Source organism: Tribolium castaneum, chromosome 1 (assembly GCF_031307605.1).
Source record: "Tribolium castaneum strain GA2 chromosome 1, icTriCast1.1, whole genome shotgun sequence".
Lineage (NCBI taxonomy): Eukaryota > Metazoa > Arthropoda > Insecta > Coleoptera > Tenebrionidae > Tribolium > Tribolium castaneum.
This window is the reverse complement of record NC_087394.1, coordinates 6,299,653-6,320,831: the sequence shown is the minus strand read 5'-3', so window position 1 is coordinate 6,320,831 and position 21,179 is coordinate 6,299,653. Positions and strand designations below refer to the sequence as shown.

The 21,179-nt window shown below is 28.8% G+C and overlaps 1 protein-coding gene across 4 annotated transcripts in view; it reads left to right on the top strand.

Annotated features, from left to right (window-relative positions):
• Positions 1–21,179, top strand: part of Dscam2 (Down syndrome cell adhesion molecule 2) — a 111,644-nt gene that overhangs the window by 52,860 nt on the left and 37,605 nt on the right. For all 4 annotated transcript variants that reach the window (XR_010334423.1, XM_064357038.1, XM_064357024.1 and 1 more), the window contains exons 5-8: positions 10,614–10,731; positions 10,841–10,944; positions 17,845–18,186; positions 18,237–18,381. Coding sequence is in view for 3 of the 4 variants with exons in the window: in XM_064357038.1 (XP_064213108.1) it covers positions 10,614–10,731; positions 10,841–10,944; positions 17,845–18,186; positions 18,237–18,381 (709 nt within the window). In the remaining variant the exon portion in view is untranslated. The remainder of the gene's footprint in view (positions 1–10,613; positions 10,732–10,840; positions 10,945–17,844; positions 18,187–18,236; positions 18,382–21,179) is intronic.

The window sequence follows — 21,179 nt, the reverse complement described above, 5'->3', positions numbered from 1 at the left end:
CTGACTGCACCAATTATTCTTGCAACAACAAAGAATTTATTCTTGAATTTATGCAACTGAATTTAGTGTATTATAACAAAAATAAAGTCTGTGAAATTATTTTCGGTAAATTTTTTCCAACCTAAATTACTTATTGTTTATTTTTAAATATTTTAAAACCCACAAAAGAGAAAAAGTTTTTTGTTTTTTTAACGATTTTTATTAAGTTTATTGTAAGCCTAACAAGTCTTTAGCTCAAGAAGTGTTAAAATAACATCGTTTTCAGAAAAAATCGATTTTTTTTCTTTTTTTTAGAGAAACTAAATCTTAGAGCAAGTCAAAATTAACATTTTTTTCGACCTCATTTGCTCTTTTTGCTAATTTTTTAATGAAACATATTATAAAACGCATGAAATAAAATTGCCACTTTTGACGTTTATTGATATACAGGGTGACCTAGGGGTGCGTAATCGTTTTATAACTTTTGTGTTATTTGAAATATTGCCATGCCGTTTTAATTATCCGATAGATAGACTTGAAGTCCACAAACTAAAAATATTTTCTTTCTGAAACTTCTGGAAGTGAAGACAAAAAAAATGACATAACTGAAAAACATGCTAAATACTCGATTTTTTATTTTTTAATCAATTTAAAAGAAAAAAAGTTAAATCTGTTCAGAAGACTCTCATAAAATATCTGAGTCTGTAGATTAAAAATATTTAAATTACAGAAAAAATCTAAAATACAACATCGATTTTGACCACATTTGTTAATTTTTTGGCTTAATTTCTTATCTAATTTGTTAATTTTTTGACGAATTTTTGGCTGACAAAGATGTTACAATAACACATAAATAGAGAAAAAATTATATTTATTATTTTTTTCAGTCTTTATTTAAAACAAAAACACATATACAATTAAAAAAACTCTAAAATAACGTCGTTTTCGACCAAATTTGTCGATTATTTTATTTCTGACGATCTTAAATGGAGGAGTAAAGCAAAAATAACTCTACTTTCGATCTAATTTGCTTTTGTAATGGAATTGTAATTGTAATTGTAATTGAAGTTTGTGTTGAAAAAATGTTGAAAGCCACAAAAAACAGTTACTTTTGACCTGATTTATTGATTTTGTTTGAACTAGTTTAAAAATATATCTCATTTTAATTCGCAAAATATATGTACCTAAACGATCGAAAAAAGTTAAAATAACGTCCGATTTGATGAAATTTTTGGCTAACTTTTGACGAAATTAAACTTTGGAACAGCAAAATGACAACATTTGTAACCTAATTTACTTATTGTTTATTTTTAAATAATTCAAAACCCACGAAAGAGAAAAAGTTTTTTGTTTTTTTAACGGTTTTTATTAAATTTATTGTAAGCCTTATAAAACTTTAGATCAAGAAAATACCTTAGAAATTTTTTTCGTTTTCTAAAAAAAAAGGCCACAAACTAAAAATATATTCTTTCTGGAACTTCTGGAAATGAAGACAAAAAAGACATAACTGAAAAACATGTTAAAGACTCGATTTTTTATTTTTCAACCAATTTAAAAGAAAAAAGTTAAATCTGTTCAGAAGACTCTCATAAAATATCTGAGTCTGTAAATTAAAAATATTTAAATTATAAAAAATCTAAAATACAACATCGATTTTGATTTGTTGATTTTTTGCCTTAATTTTTTATCTAATTTGTTTATTTTTTGACGAATTTTTGGCTGACAAAGATGTTACAATAACACACAAATAGAGAAAAAAAATATTTATTATTTTTTTCAGTCTATATTTAAAACAAAAACACATGTGCAATAAAAAAACTCTAAAGTAACGTCGTTTTTGACCAAATTTGTTGATTGTTTTATTTCTGACGATATTAAATCAAGGAGTAAAACAAAAAAAAACACCACTTTTGACCTAATTTGCTTTTGTAATGGAATTGTAATTGTAATTGAAGTTTTTGCTAAAAAATGTTAAAAGCCAACAGTTACTTTTGATCTGATTTATTGATTTTGTTTCAACTAGTTTAACAATATTTCCAAAAACGATTGAAAAAAGTTAAAATAATGTCGGATTTGATGAAATTTTTGGCTTATTTTTGACGAAATTAAACTTTAGATCAGCAGAATAACAGCATTTTCAACCTAATTTACATATTGTTTAAAATATTTTAGAACTCACAAAAACATGAATTTTTGTGTTTTTTTAACGGTTTTTGTTAAGTGTATTAAAAATCTAAGTTTTTAGTTCAAGAAATACGTGTGTTATCGAAAATAACATTGCTTTCTAAAAAATTTGGCGATTTTTTGTCTTATTATTAACGAAACTAAACCTTAGAACAAGTAAAAATTAACGCTGTTTTCGACCTCATCTGCATATGCTTTTTTGAGAAAATCGTGTTTTTGGCTTAAAAAATCGTTAAACGATCGAAGGAGAATGAAGTAACGCCGTTTAAGTTCGCAAAGAATATTTACAGCCAGATTTGTGGAAAAATAAATCCCACAATGAATAATAGTCAAAAAATTCAAGTTTTGCTCGAGTACTAGACAGAGTAAATCAAAGTTGTGCGTTTGTGAGAGCTTGTTTGCTCGACTTTGTGCGAACCATTAAACTTTGCTTCCAATATGTTTTGATCCCTTTACCATCCAAACAAGGAACAAGCATTTCCGAGCGATCAGTTTGTCGTCGAACTTCAACTCAATTTCACGTATTTTGTGTTGACAACTTCCATAATAAAACTTACGACAGAAGAGCGACATTCCATCGAACTGAAAGTTTCGCCAACAAATTCAATGATACGGCGTTTAAGTAAGTTGTAAATAAAAATAGTTGTGTGCACGGATGTTGACTTACGATTAAGAAAACTTGTAATGTAGTCGTTTGAACGCAACAGGTGAGTGTGGCAAACTCTAAAGCAACTAACATTGTATCAATGGACGATAAAAGGGGACGTTTACACAAATCATTCTGACTGTTCCATAAAAACTGAATACTTAATGAAGCGGTCTATATTTCACAACGATCTGCCAGTTGTTGCTTCTGAAATAAGTAGAGACCGGATTTTTAGGAAGTTAAAAACCATATTTTGGTGCCAAGGTTGTACAAAAATTGAAATTATTAATTTCTACTACAGGAATAATAAAAACATAATTGTTATTGCAATAAATCCCTCTACAAAAACAAACAAATAAACAACACAAACTACATTTTGTCAATAACCTAAATTTATTTCTCACACAAAAACGCTTATAAAGAAGTTGACTAAAGAAGTTGGAACAAATGAGACACCAGTGAACCGGTTTTAGGGCCGGTTTTTGTTATAGAACGGGAACACTGACAAAGGAACTTTAACGATGAGAAACAAAAATCACAAAAAAGTAAAAAATATTGAAACTGAAATTCTGAAGAGCGATTGAAAAACTGAGAAACTTAAAAAACTACACAACTGGAAAAGAGAAATTCTAATAAATTTAAACATTAGATATATACACTAAGAGAAAAGCCGAAAAACGTAAAAACTGTAAAAACAGTAAAATTAAAGTTCTGAAGGTCTATGTGACTGAAAAAGTGACAATTAAAAGACTATGGAACTGCAAAGAAAGAACATTAAGTTAAACCACAAAAAATAAAAAAATTAAGAAATTGACAAACAAAAAAATTATTAGGTGTAAAGTTTTAGTTGACTAAAGAAGTTGGGACAAATGAGACACCAGTGAACCGGTTTTAGGGCCGGTCTTTCTTATAGCACGGGATGTTTAAACACTGACAAAGGACCTTTAACGATGAGAAACACAAATCACAAAAAACTAAAAAATATTGAGACTGAAAGTCTAAAGAGCGATTGAAAACTGAGAAACTTAAAAAACTACACAACTGGAAAAGTGAAATTCTAATAAATTTAAACATTAGATATATACACTAAGAGAATAGCCAAAAAACGTAAAAACTTTAAAAACAGTAAAATTAAAATTCTGAAGGTCTAAGTGTCTGAAAAAGTGACAATTAAAAGACTATGGAACTGCAAAGAAAGAACATTAAGTTAAACCACAAAAAATAAAAAAATTAAGAAATTGACAAACAAAAAAATTATTAGGTGTAAAGTTTTAGTTGACTAAAGAAGTTGGGACAAATGAGACACCAGTGAATCGGTTTTAGGGCCGGTCTTTCTTATAGCACGGGATGTTTAAACACTGACAAAGGACCTTTAACGATGAGAAACACAAATCACAAAAAACTAAAAAATATTGAGACTGAAATTCTAAAGAGCAATTGAAAAACCGAGAAACTTAAAAAACTACACAACTGGAAAAGAGAAATTCTAATAAGTTTAAACATTAGATATGTACATTAAGAGAAAAGCCAAAAAACGTGAAAGCTGTAAAAACAGTAAAATTAAAATTCTTAAGGTCTAAGTGACTGAAAAAGTGACAATTAAAAAACTATGGAAATGCGAAGAAAGAACATTACGTTAAACCACAAAAAATTAAAAAAATTAAGAAATTGACAAACAAAAAAATTATTAGGTGTAAAGTTTTAGTTGACTAAAGAAGTTGGGACAAATGAGACACCAGTGAACCGGTTTTAGGGCCGGTCATTCTTATAGCACGGGATGTTTAAACACTGACAAAGGAACTTTAACGACGAGAAACAAAAATCACAAAAAACTAAAAAATATTGAGACTGAAATTCTAAAGAGCGATTGAAAAACTGAGAAACTTAAAAAACTACACAACTGGAAAAGAGAAATTCTAATAAATTTAAACATTAGATATATACACTAAGAGAAAAGCCAAAAAACGTAAAAACTGTAAAAACAGTAAAATTAAAGTTCTGAAGGTCTAAGTGACTGAAAAAGTGACAATTAAAAAACTATGGAACTGCAAAGAGAGAACATTAAATTAAACCACAAAAAATTAAAAAAATTAAGAAATTGACAAACAAAAAAATTATTAGGTGTAAAATAAATTACTATGAAATTGAGAAATTTCGTTTCTATTTTTAATAAAATAAATTTATTACGGGTTTTAAGAAAAGCTTTTAAAAATTGCGTGTGAAAAAGTTTCCTAAAATCCGGTCTCTGGAAATAAACCATCGGAAGTTCAGACTTGTTCTCGCATCAATCTAATTGTGAAATGGAAATGGAAAAGTCGTCACATACTTGTTGCACTTTTTATCGATTCATTTCCATCTTTTTTGTTGTGTGACAGCCGAGACCTACGAATGCCATTGACAGATTTCGATCCAGTGATTTTCAATCATCGCAAGTGTGGAAAATCCGTCCAAGTGCTGAAATTCCTAACTTTTTTCCTCTTTCTGAAGTTGATCTATGTGGGGCGTGATAACTTTCTTTCGGCTACACGTTAACAGATTATACACGTCTCTCAAACGGTCGCAATTTCGCTAAGAGACTTTTCCCTCTTTGCTCTAATATTTCAAATTATTTTTAAATTGCTTGATACTGTGAACGGGCGAAATGAAAGAGAAGAAATTTTTGCGAGGATTTTTATTGAATTATTATTGCGATACCAATGGCTGGAAAAATGGGAAAGAGTTTTGTTCGAAGTTCCGATCAAAGAAACATATTCGTTACAAGATTTTTGGAAAGTTAAAAAAAACTTTGGTAATAAACTAATCTGGTAATAAAATTTTGTGATTTTAAAATACTTTTTTTATTAACTAAGAAAATTAATTAATTAATTAATTAATTAATTAGATTAGGAAAAAGAAAAACTTTTCGATTGTAATAAATTCTATTACAAATAGGAATAAGTCTGTAATATTTTCAATTTTGAAAAAAATCTTAAATTAAAAAAGGGTGAACAACAAAACATTTGAAGAAAGCAAAAATAACTTCATTTTTGACCTAGTTTTGATTATTTTAGGAATCCTTAAAAATGGAAAGGGAAGAGCAGATTTTATCTCGAAAATTAAATGCTCAAAAAAACACACCCTTTTCGGAATATATTTGCCGCATTTTCTTGAAATACTTACTTTCTTTCCTGAAAAAACATTCAAAAATCCTGAAAATAAGTAAAAATTTTGCAAAAAATCTGAGTTTTTGAGATATTCTTTTTGACACAGTTGCTTGAAAGAATTACGGTCTCGGTAAAAAAAACGTTCCAGAAGACAATATTATTTCATTTTTGCTTACTTTTGTGTTTTTCAAGCTTATTTTTGCCAATATTCTTATTTTTTACCTAATAATTTAATGATTTTTTGGTCTAAGTTTAGCAAAATCTTGCAAAAACACTCAAAAACGACACAATAGGACATTGTTCAGTTTATTGTCGACAAAATTTTGTAAATAATTGTGCTTGTGAAACAAATAATTTTGTGAAATAACGTTTGTAAAAGTCAAAAATAATCTTGTTGTCAACTGATTCTTTGGAGAGCTTTTGTGAAAAGTTGCAACATGTGACCATGTGAATTTTTTCGCTTATTTTTGATAAAAGATTACTAAATATTTGTGTGAAGAACTGAAACTTCAAAGGATTTTAGTTTCGGACGGTATTAGTGGAATTTCAAAAAAAATATATTTGCTTAAAATGGGAAAATAAAATACCAGTTTAGATACAAACTGATGTTTTTTTAGCTTAATGAAATTTCTTTTTAACTTAGTTAACTGATTACTCAGTTAGTTGTTTTGTCTTTAATCTTAAATTTTTTGTGAGAATGGTTGTTTTTTCCGCTAAACTCTAGTAGATTTATCTTTATATTATCTTTATTTTTATTATTTATCTTTATATTATATTATAAACTAGCTTTCAATATTGAAAAAAGTTGTATTTGGAGAAAAAACATTTTTAACCAAATTAAAGACTTTAAATAATTCAAAAATAAACGAATGATTGAATGTTTAATTTTTAATTTTAAACCTGTATTTGTTCAATATTTGTTTAATAACCCGGCGCATCCAACATTTATGACAATAAAAAAAATACAAATTACCTGTGATAATACATGTGACTTAGATTCTAGAGTTTAGAGGTTGGCAACAGGTAACAAGTATACATTATATGTAAAACTTGTAGAATTTTTTTGTTACAAAAAGTGCTTTAAACTGTTTTCTGAAGCATATTTTCTGAAAACTTTTTGGTGAATTGAATTAAAGTCTAAGAGTATTTGTTTCATGCTAAAGTTTAAAAATAAATAATAATATAACACTTTATTTTTAGAAACAAACAGGCGGAGGTCAGATAAACAGCAAGTTGCTGTTCTTTGCTCTTCCACTCAAACCTTACAAACAAGAAGCAAAATACATCAAGTGAATAAAAAGAAAATAGAAAATAAAAAAAATAACATAACAAAGAAATACGAAATAGTCAGTAGATTCTTATGACCGCCTCTGTGACCTCTGTAATAATGAGGAAAAAAAGAAGAAATTTGTGTTTTATTTTTTAATACTCTAAAAAATTATATTTAAAACGTTTGCCAATTTTTTCTATTAAACAGGTCTACAATAACTAAAAACACCCTTTACCAAAATTAAGTTCGAAACGTAAAATTTTGAGTTGCTAAGTCAGAATTACAAAAATCAATTCCTGAATTCAAAGTAAAATTTTTACATTAAATCTGGATTACGAGCTTTACAATTAAATTATAGGCGTATTTGAGATTCGAATAAGCAAAATTTTGCCGAATTTTTAATTTTGTGATTGAATTTAAAATATAATAATTATACAACTTTTTTGTAAAATGGTTCTACAATAATAAATACGTTTTTCATCAAAGATAAAAACTAGAAAATAGAGTTGGAAACACATAATTTCGAGTTACAAAGTCAGAATTGCAAAAATGTGATGTAACAAAATTATAGACTTGAAATAACCCAATAATGAACGAGTGATTGAATTTTTTATTTTGTTTATCAAAACTAAACCCGTAAATGTTCAATATTTGTTTAATAACCCGGCGCATCCACCATTTATGACAACACAAAAATACAATTACCTGTGATAATACATGTGACTTAGAATCTAGAGTTTAGTGGTTGGCAGCAGATAAAAAGTACACATTATATGTAAAACTTGTAGAATTTTTTTGTTGCAAAAAGTGCTTTAAATTGTTTTCTGATGCAAATTTTCTGAAAATTTTTCTGTGTAAATTGATTTAAAGTCTAAGAGTATTTGTTTCATGCTAAGGATTAAAAATAAGTAATAATAATATAACACTTAATTTTTGAAACAAACACGCGGAGTTCAGATAAACAGCAAGTTGCTGTTCTCTGCTCTTCCACTCAAACCTTACAAACAAGAAGCAAAATACATCAAGTGAATAAAAAGAAAATAGAAAATAAAATAACATAACAAAGAAATACGAAATAGTCAATAGATTCTTATGACCGCCTCTGTGATCTCTGTAATAATGAGGAAAAAAAGAAGAAATTTGTGTTTTATTTTTTAATAACCTAAAAAATTATATTTAAAACGTTTGCCAATTTTTTCTATTAAACAGGTCTACAATAACTAAAAACACCCTTTACCAAAATTAAGTTCGAAACGTGAAATTTTGAGTTGCTAAGTCAGAATTACAAAAATCAATTCCTGAATTCAAAGTAAAATTTTTACATTAAAGCTGGATTACGAGCTTTACAATTAAATTATAGGCGTATTTGAGATTCGAATAAGCAAAATTTTGCCGAATTTTTAATTTTGTGATTGAATTTAAAATATAATAATTATACAACTTTTTTGTAAAATGGTTCTACAATAATAAATACGTTTTTCATCAAAGATAAAAACTAGAAAATAGAGTTGGAAACACATAATTTCGAGTTACAAAGTCAGAATTGCAAAAATGTGATGTAACAAAATTATAGACTTGAAATAACCCAATAATGAACGAGTGATTGAATTTTTTATTTTGTTTATCAAAACTAAACCCGTAAATGTTCAATATTTGTTTAATAACCCGGCGCATCCACCATTTATGACAACACAAAAATACAATTACCTGTGATAATACATGTGACTTAGAATCTAGAGTTTAGTGGTTGGCAGCAGATAAAAAGTACACATTATATGTAAAACTTGTAGAATTTTTTTGTTGCAAAAAGTGCTTTAAATTGTTTTCTGATGCAAATTTTCTGAAAATTTTTCTGTGTAAATTGATTTAAAGCCTAAGAGTATTTGTTTCATGCTAAGGATTAAAAATAAGTAATAATAATATAACACTTAATTTTTGAAACAAACACGCGGAGTTCAGATAAACAGCAAGTTGCTGTTCTCTGCTCTTCCACTCAAACCTTACAAACAAGAAGCAAAATACATCAAGTGAATAAAAAGAAAACAGAAAATAAAATAACATAACAAAGAAATACGAAATAGTCAGTAGATTCTTATGACCGCCTCTGTGACCTCTGTAATAATGAGGAAAAAAAGAAGAAATTTGTGTTTTATTTTTTAATAACCTAAAAAATTATATTTAAAACGTTTGCCAATTTTTTCTATTAAACAGGCTTACAATAACTAAAAACACCGTTTACCAAAATTAAGTTCGAAACGTAAAATTTTGAGTTGCTAAGTCAGAATTACAAAAATCAATTCCTGAATTCAAAGTAAAATTTTTACATTAAATCTGGATTACTATGCTTTACAATTAAATTATAGGAGTATTTGAGATTGGAATAAACAAAATTTTGCCGAATTTTTAATTTTGTGATTGAATTCTTTCAAAATTAAATGTGATTTTGTATTAGTTCGAAAAATCTCTAACAATTTGCCAATACCTTTGTCGCAGCGAAATGTATTCAGGCCGGCCTTTTTATTACGAAAGACTATAAGAATAACGTTTATTCCAACAATTCTGGCAGAGTAGAAATTAATTAAACGTCCATACAGGAAGGGCTATAATTTTTCTCATTTCCTTTTTGTGGTTTCATTTTAAGTGTTATTGTCCTTACTGTTGAGGCAGCCATAAAACAACAGTTGTTCTAAGTGTCTTTCGGTCACGAAGGCCGAATATTTTTCACACTTTCTGTGTTCGGTTCCAACTTACTGGGAAATAATAAAATGCTCCAAAAGTGAAACATTACGAAACTCCCTGAATATTGCATTTTAAAGCAGCCATTCTTTAAAAATACACACGTATGACAGCTGGCTGTTTTAAATTTTAAAGTTAAGAACCTTTTTATTTGGCCCATGTCTACTTATCCCGTCTTTTTCGCGGCGTAGCTCTTTGTTGTTGTAAAATATGGAAATAGAAAATATGTAGATGGAGTGGATTCTAGGAAGTGTATTGGAGATCGAACCGCACAAAATATTGACTCGCGTCTGACAAGACTAGTTTATTTCGTGTTATTTTTACAAAAAAAATTGCCCCAATTTGCTAAATTAAGCCGGCAAGTGGATTAATTACTGGCTTTGCACTTTCTAGTCCACTGGCCTGGAAACAGCCGAATCTGATCTTTCCAGATATTGGATATCGGGAAAAAATTCAAATGCAGATGAAGTTTCAAAGTTTAAATGAGTTCCTGTGTTTTACTTATAAGCAAGCAATAACCAATTTGTTGTTGCAAAATTTGGAAAAATCCAAGAAGTACGGGATAAAGCAGACACGGCGAACATTAAGTTAAACGAAATCAATTTAAGGCTTCGACACTTTACATTTTAATTGTTTGGGTTTTTCCTTGTTTCAGAAAATCGAGGCATTGTTTCTCCCGTGATGTTGGAAAATTCGGGAACAGTCACTGTTGCACAGGATGAAGGTGCAGCATTAATATGTATTGCACATGCATGTCCGCCACCAGAATACAGGTAATATGAAATATTTGCTGTCCGCGGCTGCTTTTTAATTACCGGATCAACATTTCATTGCAAAAATACGAATATGTGCGAAATTTTTACATTTTGTGCTTTTTTTTAGATGGTATGCGCTTTCTGGTGTTGAAAGTAATCTAATGGTGTCGGGGTCGAGAATACGACAGTTGGCTTCGGTTCTGGCCATTGAGACTGTTACCACAGAAGATGGTAAGTTGGTTTGATCAATAATTTTTCTTTAAAAAAGTACAATTTAATATTATATTTCTTTTAATAATATATGTAAATGTAAAAACGAAAAAAAATTGGTGTGATTTTTTTACAAAAAATTAATGATTACATTTGGTATACATATGGTGCCTTAATCGTTGCATTCAGAACCTCAGTTAAAATTCCTTACATTACTATTTTTGACCAAAAAGCCGAATTTTGTTAAGGAACAATTTTTACATTTGACGCCTTAATTGTACACTCGGTGCCTTGTAAATTTCGAGGCATGTTTGAAAAACCGGGTAATTGTAATTCGTTTTATTCTCTTTTTATTATTTTACACATGGCGCCTTAAATGTTACATTCAGAACCTTAATTAAAATGTTGTTATTTTATTTGGAAATCATTTTATGGTCAAGATCGTTGAATTTTAAGACTAATTTTTGTACCAGCTACCACGTTTCTTAATTTGACATCAAAAACCTTAAATTAAGTAATGGTGATTTATTACTTAAAATGCGATTTTTGACCAAGAAGGTGGAGTTTATTGAGTCGTTAAGGAATTTTTTTACATTTGGTGCCTAATTGTACACTCGGTGCGTTAGTAAATTTTGAAGCATGTTTGAAAAATCGGGTATAGATGTCTCGTTCTATTCATTTTTCATTATTTTACACATGGTGCCTTAAATGTTACATTCAGAACCTTAATTAAAATTTTGTTATTTTATTTCGAAATTATTTTATGGTCAAGATCGTTGAATTCTAAGACTAATTTTTGTACCAGCTACCACGTTTCTTAATTTGACATCAAAAACCTTAAATTAAGTAATGGTGATTTATTACTTAAAATGCTATTTTTGACCAAGAAGGTTGAGTTTATTGAGTCGTTAAGGAATTTTTTTTTACATTTGGTGCCTAATTGTACACTCACTGCGTTAGTAAATTTTGAAGCATGTTTGAAAAATCGGGTATAGATGTCTCGTTCTATTCATTTTTCATTATTTTACACATGGTGCCTTAAAAATTACAATTAGAACCTTAATTAATTTTTTTTATCAATTCTTTAAGTAATTATTTTGTGGCCCATAACGTCGAATTTTAAGTCTCATTAATTTTTATATTAAATGTATTAATTTGACATCAAAAACCTTAATCATTTAATCATTTAATCGTTGAAGACGAATTTTTTACATTGGGTACCTTAACAAACTTTGAAGCGTGTTTGAGATGCAATTTGTTTTTTCATTATTTATTATTTTACATACGGTGCCTTAAACGCTACATTTAGAATCTCAATAAAAATTTTGCTATTATTTTTTCCACAGTCATTCTATGGCCAAGAATGTTGAACTTTAAAAGCCGGTTTACAGAACATTTTAATTGCAATTAATTTATAATCGCGATTAAGTTGACATTTTCAATGTATTTTAAATGGTAACTTAATTCAAATTAGAACAATTCTGAATTAAATCTTAATTTCGCTTTCTGTAAACCAGCTCAAAGTCTATTAATTTTTTGAAGTTTTTTAATTTAACATCTAAAACCTTAACTTCAATATTGCTGGTTTGTTCCTTACATTATAATTTTTGTCCAAAAAGCTTGAATTTATTTAGTCGTTAAAACGAATTTTTTACATTTGGTGCCTTAATTATACACTTGGTGCCTTAATAAATTTTAAAGCATGTTTGAGAAATTGGCTAGATGTAATTTGTATTATTAATTTTTTTATTATTTTACATATGGTGCCTTAAATGTTACATTTAGAACCTTACATAAAATTTTTCTGTTATTCTTTCCGCAATCATTCTGTGGCCAAGAACGTTGAAATTTAAGTAAACGCTTGAATTTATTTAATTTTTGAAGACGATTTTTTTACATTTGGTGCCTTAATTGTACCCTCGGCGTCTTAGTAAATTTTGTAGCATATTTGAATATAATTTGTTTTATTTATTTTTTATTATTTTACGCATGGTGCCTTAAACGTTACATTCAGAACCTTAATAAAAAAAATTAAGTTTCTTAATTTGACATCAAATACTTTTACTTAAATATTGCTGGTTTACTCCTTTTATTGTAATTTTTGTACAAAACGCTTGAATTCATTTAGACGTTGAAAACGAATTTTTTACATTTGATGCCTTAATTGTACACTCGGTACCTTAGTACATTTTGAAGCATATTTGAGAATCCTGCCAATGTAATTTGTTTTATTAATTTTTTATTATTTTACACATGGTGCCTTAAACGATACATTCAGAACCTTCTATGGCCTTCTATGGCCAAGAACGTTTATTAATTTTTTAATTTTCTTAATTTGACTTCAAAAACCTTGACTTAGTTATTGTTAGTTTAATCTCTTCTTTGCTATTTTTGATCTCACAACATTGAATGTTACATATAAGTCGTTTTGTCTCAGCCAGTTCCTTAACATTACGTTAAAATTTAATGAAATTTGAACAAAAATATTGTAAAATAACGATAAAACTTGTTACTCCTGTTTTGCACAGTTAGGGAAAATATAAAATTTAAATCACCACTTTTAGTGAAGTTTTTAAATAAAAGCGGTTGGGCTCGAATTCCCGATAAAGTTTATAGCGTCCACAAAGTGCTGCTAATGGTTGAGGATTTTAAGTTTGATGCCATATCAGCAGAACCTTTGTGTGCCCGAATTTAGTTAAACTGAGAAGGGCTCGCTATCGATATTATTAAATCAAAAATTCCATCGTTCGCCAAGAAACAGATATTGAAATGCGAATAAAATTCATTTCTGTTGAAAATTTTCACCTTGACTGGCTTCTCTCCTGTCCAATTTTTCCCAACGTGAAGCGTTTCAAACTTAAGTTTCTTGAGAATTGACGGAATAAAAGTGAAAAAAAGTGATACCGAATGAGTGAGTCAATAATAAATTTGATTGCTCGTTTTACTAACCCGAACAAACAAGCGGCCACAAACCCGAAAAGATCATTTACTTATTGCATTAACAATATTGATCAATGTTTGGTGGACAAACAGTTGTAAATTGGGATCACAATTTGCGATCCCTTTGTAATTGTCCTCATGCATGATTAATGCTTTCTTATGGGAGATGTTTCGCTACTTTGGGGTTTCCTAATGGAGATACATGTGATAGAATTACTCAAAATTAAATATTAATATTCATTGTGTGAAAAAATTTAGTGTCTGCGTACAATGAGTTTTTTCCGGATCAATTTTCTCCCTTTATAGTTCAGTACGCAGACAACTTTTTACTAATACGAATATCTGGCTTTATTTTTATGAGCTTGCATTGTGTGAGCTTTATAGCTTGCGGCAGATTCTCTGTAGACGCGGTTTCATATCTTATCTCCTCTATTTTCAACTAGAGAATTGTTTGTAGATTGTGCAGTTATTAGACGCACATAACATAAATATAAGCTAATGTTGGAATCACAAAGCTTTAATCCTTTTGGCTTGTAAGTTATTATGACAGAAAACTGTTTAAAACTGGATTACAACTTGGATTATTTCTTGTGTAAACGAGATTATGAAATTATCTTGTAAGAAAGTCAAAGTCGGTTTTAGAAAAATTACTAAATTTTGAAGAAAATGCAAACAATGTTTATTTTCCTAACCGGAGACGAACAATCAGAAACGCAACTATTTTGCGAAAGTTAGTCAAAAATAAGCCGCAAAATCGTCGAATTATTATTAAAAAAATAAGTTTACTTAAAGGCTCTTATTTTTCGGAAAATTTTGCTAAATCTAGCTAAAAAATTACGAAATTGTGTTGAAAGTGAAATTATTTTGCCGCATTTGGGTTCTATTTTTAATATAAAATGTCAAAAACACAATTATGTCGCGAAAGTTGACTAAAAATAAGACAAAAATTGCCGAATTTAGCCAAAAATGTTGTTATTTTTGGTTTGCAAACATTGATACACGTTTTTGAGCTAAAAACGTAATTATTTTGCAAAATGTAGTCAAACATTACTCTAAAAAGTGAGTTTGTGTGAAAATCCTCTCATTTTTCGAATATTTAGGCATGTTTTTGAGATAAAATCGCAGTTTTCAGAAGATCCAAAAACGCAACTATTTCTCAAAACTTTGAAAATAATTCGAAAACTATTAAAATTAAATCAAAAGTGGGGTTATATTGGCATTTTCTGGCACATTTCACTTTTTTCTTTGTTTGAAAAATAATTATTTTGCACAGTTAATCAATGATGCCTATAGTAGGAGGCTTTCGGTTATTTTACTATTTTTTTACTGTTGAAAAGCGATGTAATTAATTTAACTTTCTCGGCAAAATACTAACAATTAGAATTACTGAAGAAACGACACTTATTCGCAGACTATGATTTTTTTGTTTTATTTTTTCAAATACCTATTTACACTAGGTATTAGTAGAATATTAGTAGAATAATATGGTTATTATACTTATTATTGTAAATTATTGTAAAAAATGTTTTCATATAACGTACGCAAAGCTGGTTTATTGAGCTTCCATCGTGTTGTGCACTTAATTAGATAAATATAACTATTTTGAATTCCTATGAGGATTTCAGGAATTAAAAAATACAAAAAGCGTTTGTGGGTTTATTAAAGAAGTTTATTCTATTGTATTTAACGCAAGTTCGCGTGTGGAAGACGAAGGCTATCTGTACATTATTTATTTAGTGTTGCCAATTTATTTTGAAAACCGCAAGCCACTTATAATGCTTATAAATTTAATAATAGTAGTATTAGATTCGTACCATATATGAGATTGAGTTGGCAACATTGAACAGCGTAGAAACACGAATGTGTCATGTCAGACTGTTTTGTTAATTTTTGTAAAATCTTTTCGCATTTTTTTTTTTGAAAATTTTGAATAAACCTGAAAAATTGCAATTCTAAACCGAACCAGACGACATTTGAAAGAATTTTACTAAAACTATCTAAAAAATCACAAAATTGGGTTCAAATAGATTTTATTTTACATCTCAAGTTCGTTAATTTGAACCAGGGACTCACTTGTTAAAGTTATTTAAGTAAATCGACATTGATGTTATTTTGCATATTTTTTTTATAAGAAAAAATGGTAATAAACCAACAACGACAAAATTTGGTCGAAAACGCTGTTGTTTATTATTTTTCAAGCCTGTAATTAATTAAATACTCGCATGAACACTTAGATTTTTGAAAAGGAGAAAAAAAACTAGAAAATTTACTCAGAAATTATATTGTTTCTACAAATAAATTGTGCTAAAAATGGTGTTAGGTGTTGAGTATTTCACATTTTTGGAAATTTCTTATTTAAAATTTTTTATTTTGAATTAGAAATTCATTTATTTTACCAAATCGTTGCCATAATGTGGCTGTTAAAAAAAAAAGGAAAAAATAACTTACAAACGACAAAATTTGTTTGAAATTTTGTTAATTTTTTAAGCATTTAAGCACGTTTTTTAACAGTCAACATGAGTTTTACTAAAACAGTCAGAAAAACTACCAAATTTAGTCAACAAATATATCTGTCCTTATTTTTTAATCTTCTAGGATATTTTTCAGCCACAATACACAATTATTATACATGAGCTTTTGCCAAATTAGCCTAAGAATACACAGCTTAGTCAAAAAGTGGTGTCACTTTTGTAATTTTTTTCAAGATATTTCAAACAAACAAAAACGAAATCACTATAACAAAAATAAATTTCAGTAAAGGCATTCAAGTCAGTTTATTTGCTTTCAAAAAATTTTGCTTTTTGAAACTTTTTGGCAGATATTTGTTTATTGGCTAATTTTTTAAAAAATGTTTCATGTGTTATTTTTTGCTTTTGAAAAGTATGTGCTTCTTCTTAACCGTACATCGGCTTTAATTCCTCTTTGAAATTTGTTTTCCTTTCATTGTCTTTTTTGTTCCTTCTTTTCAGTTTATCTTTTTTCCTCTCTCTTCATTGTTATTTTTATTTTCGATCTCTATCATTCTCTTTTCTATGCTTTCTGTATTCTATCCAAAATCTTCTATTATTTATGTCTTTGTTAACTTATGTCTTCTATCTGCTGCATTTTTGCTTTCTTGTTCTTGGTATGCGTTTCTTTTTTCTCTATTTTTCTTCTCTTTGTTTTTTTTTCTTTATTTTTAGTTCTGGCTTCTAATCTTTGACTCATTACCTTTTCTTTCTTATATCCTGCTGGTGAGGTGACTCTCTTGTTTTCTTTATTTACTAAAGCTCTTTCTATTTTTGCACTCTTTTATAGCTTTTAGCAATTATTGTATCTTCCTTTCTTTCAAAAACATTTTCGGACATGGATTTTAAGAAACTAGCTTTTTTATTTTAACTTCAGGGACTGTAATCTAAAAAAATCACTCCCCAAAATTTATCATTGTTTTTTCCAGATATCCTGTATCCCTTATTGTTTAAAATAATATTTCTTCGAAGAATGAATTGCTTTTAATAACCTATCCATTTTTTACAATCCCAAAAATTAAACGTATAATTTAGGTTGCAATTCGCAATAAAAAAACTTGACAAAACTTTGCAAAAAACAGTACTTTTACTGTTATTTTTATTGTCACTTTTTGACCAGGACGACATTTATAAAAAATAGTACTGTTCTGGATAAAACAGTATGGTTAGTCACCTTAAAGTGAATCAAATCGTCGAAACTAAACGAATAAACCAATCTTCCTAATTATCCGGCAAAACGCTTCCCCTGCATAATTTATAACCCAGTTGTGAAACTTTTATCCATGTCCAACTTCAGTATTTTCCGCGCTCTCTAAAACGTCAGTTAATAACGTTGATTTACACAGTTTCATTAAACAATACATTATAAATCAGGCATTTGGTGCAATCAAATGACACAAACTTTGGGATTATTGCCAATATTCAGCCGGGTTATTAAATAGGCGAGCTCATTACAAAGCTGGATTTTTTCCAGCTGGAATTTATAGATGCACAGCTTCGAATGCAGGCGGCGAAGCGAGCGCTGACGTCCGCCTTGTTGTGGCAACAGCCCTCCATGTCGAGATCTCGCCGCCCATGCTCACTGTCCATATGGGCGGAACGGCGGAATTCCGCTGTATGGTTTCGTCGTCCAACGATGGGCCGCACCTGCTCACATGGTACAAAGATGGGCGCCAGCTGCCCAGCACAGGGAGGGGCTCCAGCGAGACGCTGGTCATCAACAACGTGGGCAGGGAGGACAGGGGGATGTACCAGTGCATTGTGCGCAGGTCGGAGGGCGACACGTCCCAGGCGTCAGCCGAGCTGCAGCTTGGAGGTAACACTACTAAAAATTTTGGAATTTGAATTTTTTTTTGGTTTTTTTAGACGCCCCACCGATCCTACTGTACAGTTTTATTGAACAAACGCTACAGCCGGGGCCGGCGGTCTCGCTCAAATGCAGCGCTTCGGGGAATCCCACGCCTCAGATCACGTGGACTCTTGATGGGTTTCCTTTGCCAAGTCACGGCAGGTTAGTTTGTGACAACTTTTACATTAAAATCGTAAACTGGATGCATAATTTTTATTAATTACCAGATTTTGGACTTTTTAGCACAATAAAGACGAAAATAAGAGGTACAATAGGCTTAATATTTAAGCAAAATATGCATAAAAAACGCACAAAAACTAAAAATATGCCTAAAATATGCTCAAAATTTTTAAATTTTTAAACCCTGCCAGTGTCACTTATAAAGTCAAGAACTATTTGAATTTGAAATTGGAACAAATGCTTCAAAGGCGGTTATGACGTCATAATTCAAACTTTAAATCGAAATAACTTGAGTTAGAGAGCAGATATTGAGAAATGGTTTTCACTCCTGTAATAAGCGTACAAACATTTAAAACAAATTTGTTTTTTAAGTTGCCAATGCCTTTAATATTAAAACTAGAAAATCTTAAAACTTTAAAATTACAATTAGCTTAAAAACAGCACAAAAAACGTGTTTTTCAGCATAAAAACGCCGAACTAGTAAATAAACATTAAAAAAAATGTACGCTGTGTATTAAAATAACGAACTGGCAAAAATTCAGATACTACTGGTTTTCTACAAATTTTTTTCTTTAACACAGCTCAAAAAGTTCTCAAAAATCAGTCTTTAGCTTACCTAACTTTTAGTTTAGCATGTTAGAGTTAAAGAGGTATAGCGTTTTATGAGTAGTATTATTATTTTTTTTGCAAATTTTATTTAAAAATATGTTTTCGCCTAGCAACTAAACTATTTCACCAAGCACTTACAATATTTTCATAGTCTTAATGCCCACTTTATTCTGGCAGAAAAACGCGCTAAACACTCAAAAAAGGCAGAATTTTGATATCTTTATATAAAATTATATTATATTTTGATTAGTTTTATTAGAAGTCTCAAATAACATCAATTTCATAAAAATTTTGCATTTTGTTTCTGGTTGAATAAGACGTGCTTAAAAAATAACAAATATCTACGATAATTTTGGATTTAATTATAGAAAATTTTTAATTTTTTCTATCGAAATTTCGGAAAAAACTGGGATTTTAGCTTTACAACGTTCTTAAATGCTCAAAAACCAAAATTAATTGTTAAAATCTAATTTTTACCTAACTTTTTCTAACGAAACTCAGTTGATTTAATTTTATCATAAAAACGAGGTGAAAAATTTGAAAAATGCAAAATTTACACATTTTTAGTCGACTTTGGTAAATTTTCGACTTGTTTTTTACGAAATTTTGAGAGATGATTCCTCTACTGGTTGTAGAGGATAAAAAAATGTATCTGTAATGATTTCGTATTCAGTTCCTCGCTAAAAACTAAGAATAATAACTTTGGACACGTGTTTATTTGCTTGAGAAATTGTAAAAATAACACATTTCGTGTTTGTGTTTTGTGCTTAAAATCGAGTGTAACAAATAACACAATAAAGTTTTGGCATGATCTTAAAAAATAAAGTTCAAAGATGTTAAATCGTACGAAATAAGTTAAAATAACTTTTACATTAAAATCGTAAACTGGATGCATAATTTTCATTAAGTAAATTACTAGAGTTTGGCCTTTTTAGCACAATAAAGACGAAAATAAGGGGTAAAATAGGCTTATTATTTAAGCAAAAAATGTATAAAAACGCACAAAAACTAAAAATATGTCAAAAAACTTTTCTCAAGTTCTGATAAACCATGATAAACCCTGTCAGTGTCACTTATAAAGTCAAGAACTATTTGATTTTGAGATTGGAACAATGCTTCAAAGGCGGTTATGACGTCATAATTCAAACTTTAAATCGAAATAACTTGAGTTAGAGAGCAGATACTGAAAAATGGTTTTCACTCCTGTAATAAGCCTACAAACATTTCAAACTAATTTGTTTTTTAAGTTGCCAATGCCTTTAATATTAAAACTAAAAAATCTTCAAAACTTTAAATTTACAATTAGCTTAAAAACAGCACAAAAAACGTGTTTTTCAGCATAAAAACGCCGAACTAGTAAATAAACATTAAAAAAATGTACGCTGTTTATTAAAATAACGAACTGGCAAAAATTCAGATACTACTGGTTTTCTACAAATTTTTTTCTTTAACACAGCTCAAAAAGTTCTCAAAAATCAGTCTTTAGCTTACCTAACTTTTAGCTTAGCATGTTAGAGTTAAAGAGGTATAGCGTTTTATGAGTAGTATTATTATTTTTTTAGCAAATTTTATTTAAAAATATGTTTTCGCCTAGCAATTAAATTATTTCACCAAGCACTTCCAATATTTTACTTTAAAAAATGCCTATTATTTAATTAGCAGTTTATTAATCACTTTATTCTGGCAGAAAAACACACTAAACACTCAAAAAAGGCAGAATTTTGATATCTTTATATAAAAGTGTATTATATTTTGATTAGTTTTGTCTCAAATAAAAATAATAAATAATCAATTTAATAAATAATAAAAATAATAAATAATCAATTTCATAAAAATTTTGCATTTTGTTTCTGGTTGAATAAGACGTGCTTAAAAAATAACAAATATCTACGATAATTTTGGATTTAATTATAGAAAATTTTTAATTTTTTTTATTGAAATTTCGGAAAAAACTGGGATTTTAGCTTTACAACGTTCTTAAATGCTCAAAAACCAAATTTAATTGTTGAAATCTAATTTTTACCTAACTTTTTCTAACGAAACTCTGTTGATTTAATTTTATCATAAAAACGAGGTGAAAAATGCAAAATTTACACAATTTTTGGTCGACTTTGGTAAATTTTCGACTTGTTTTTTACGAAATTTTGAGAGATGATTCTTCTACTGGCTGA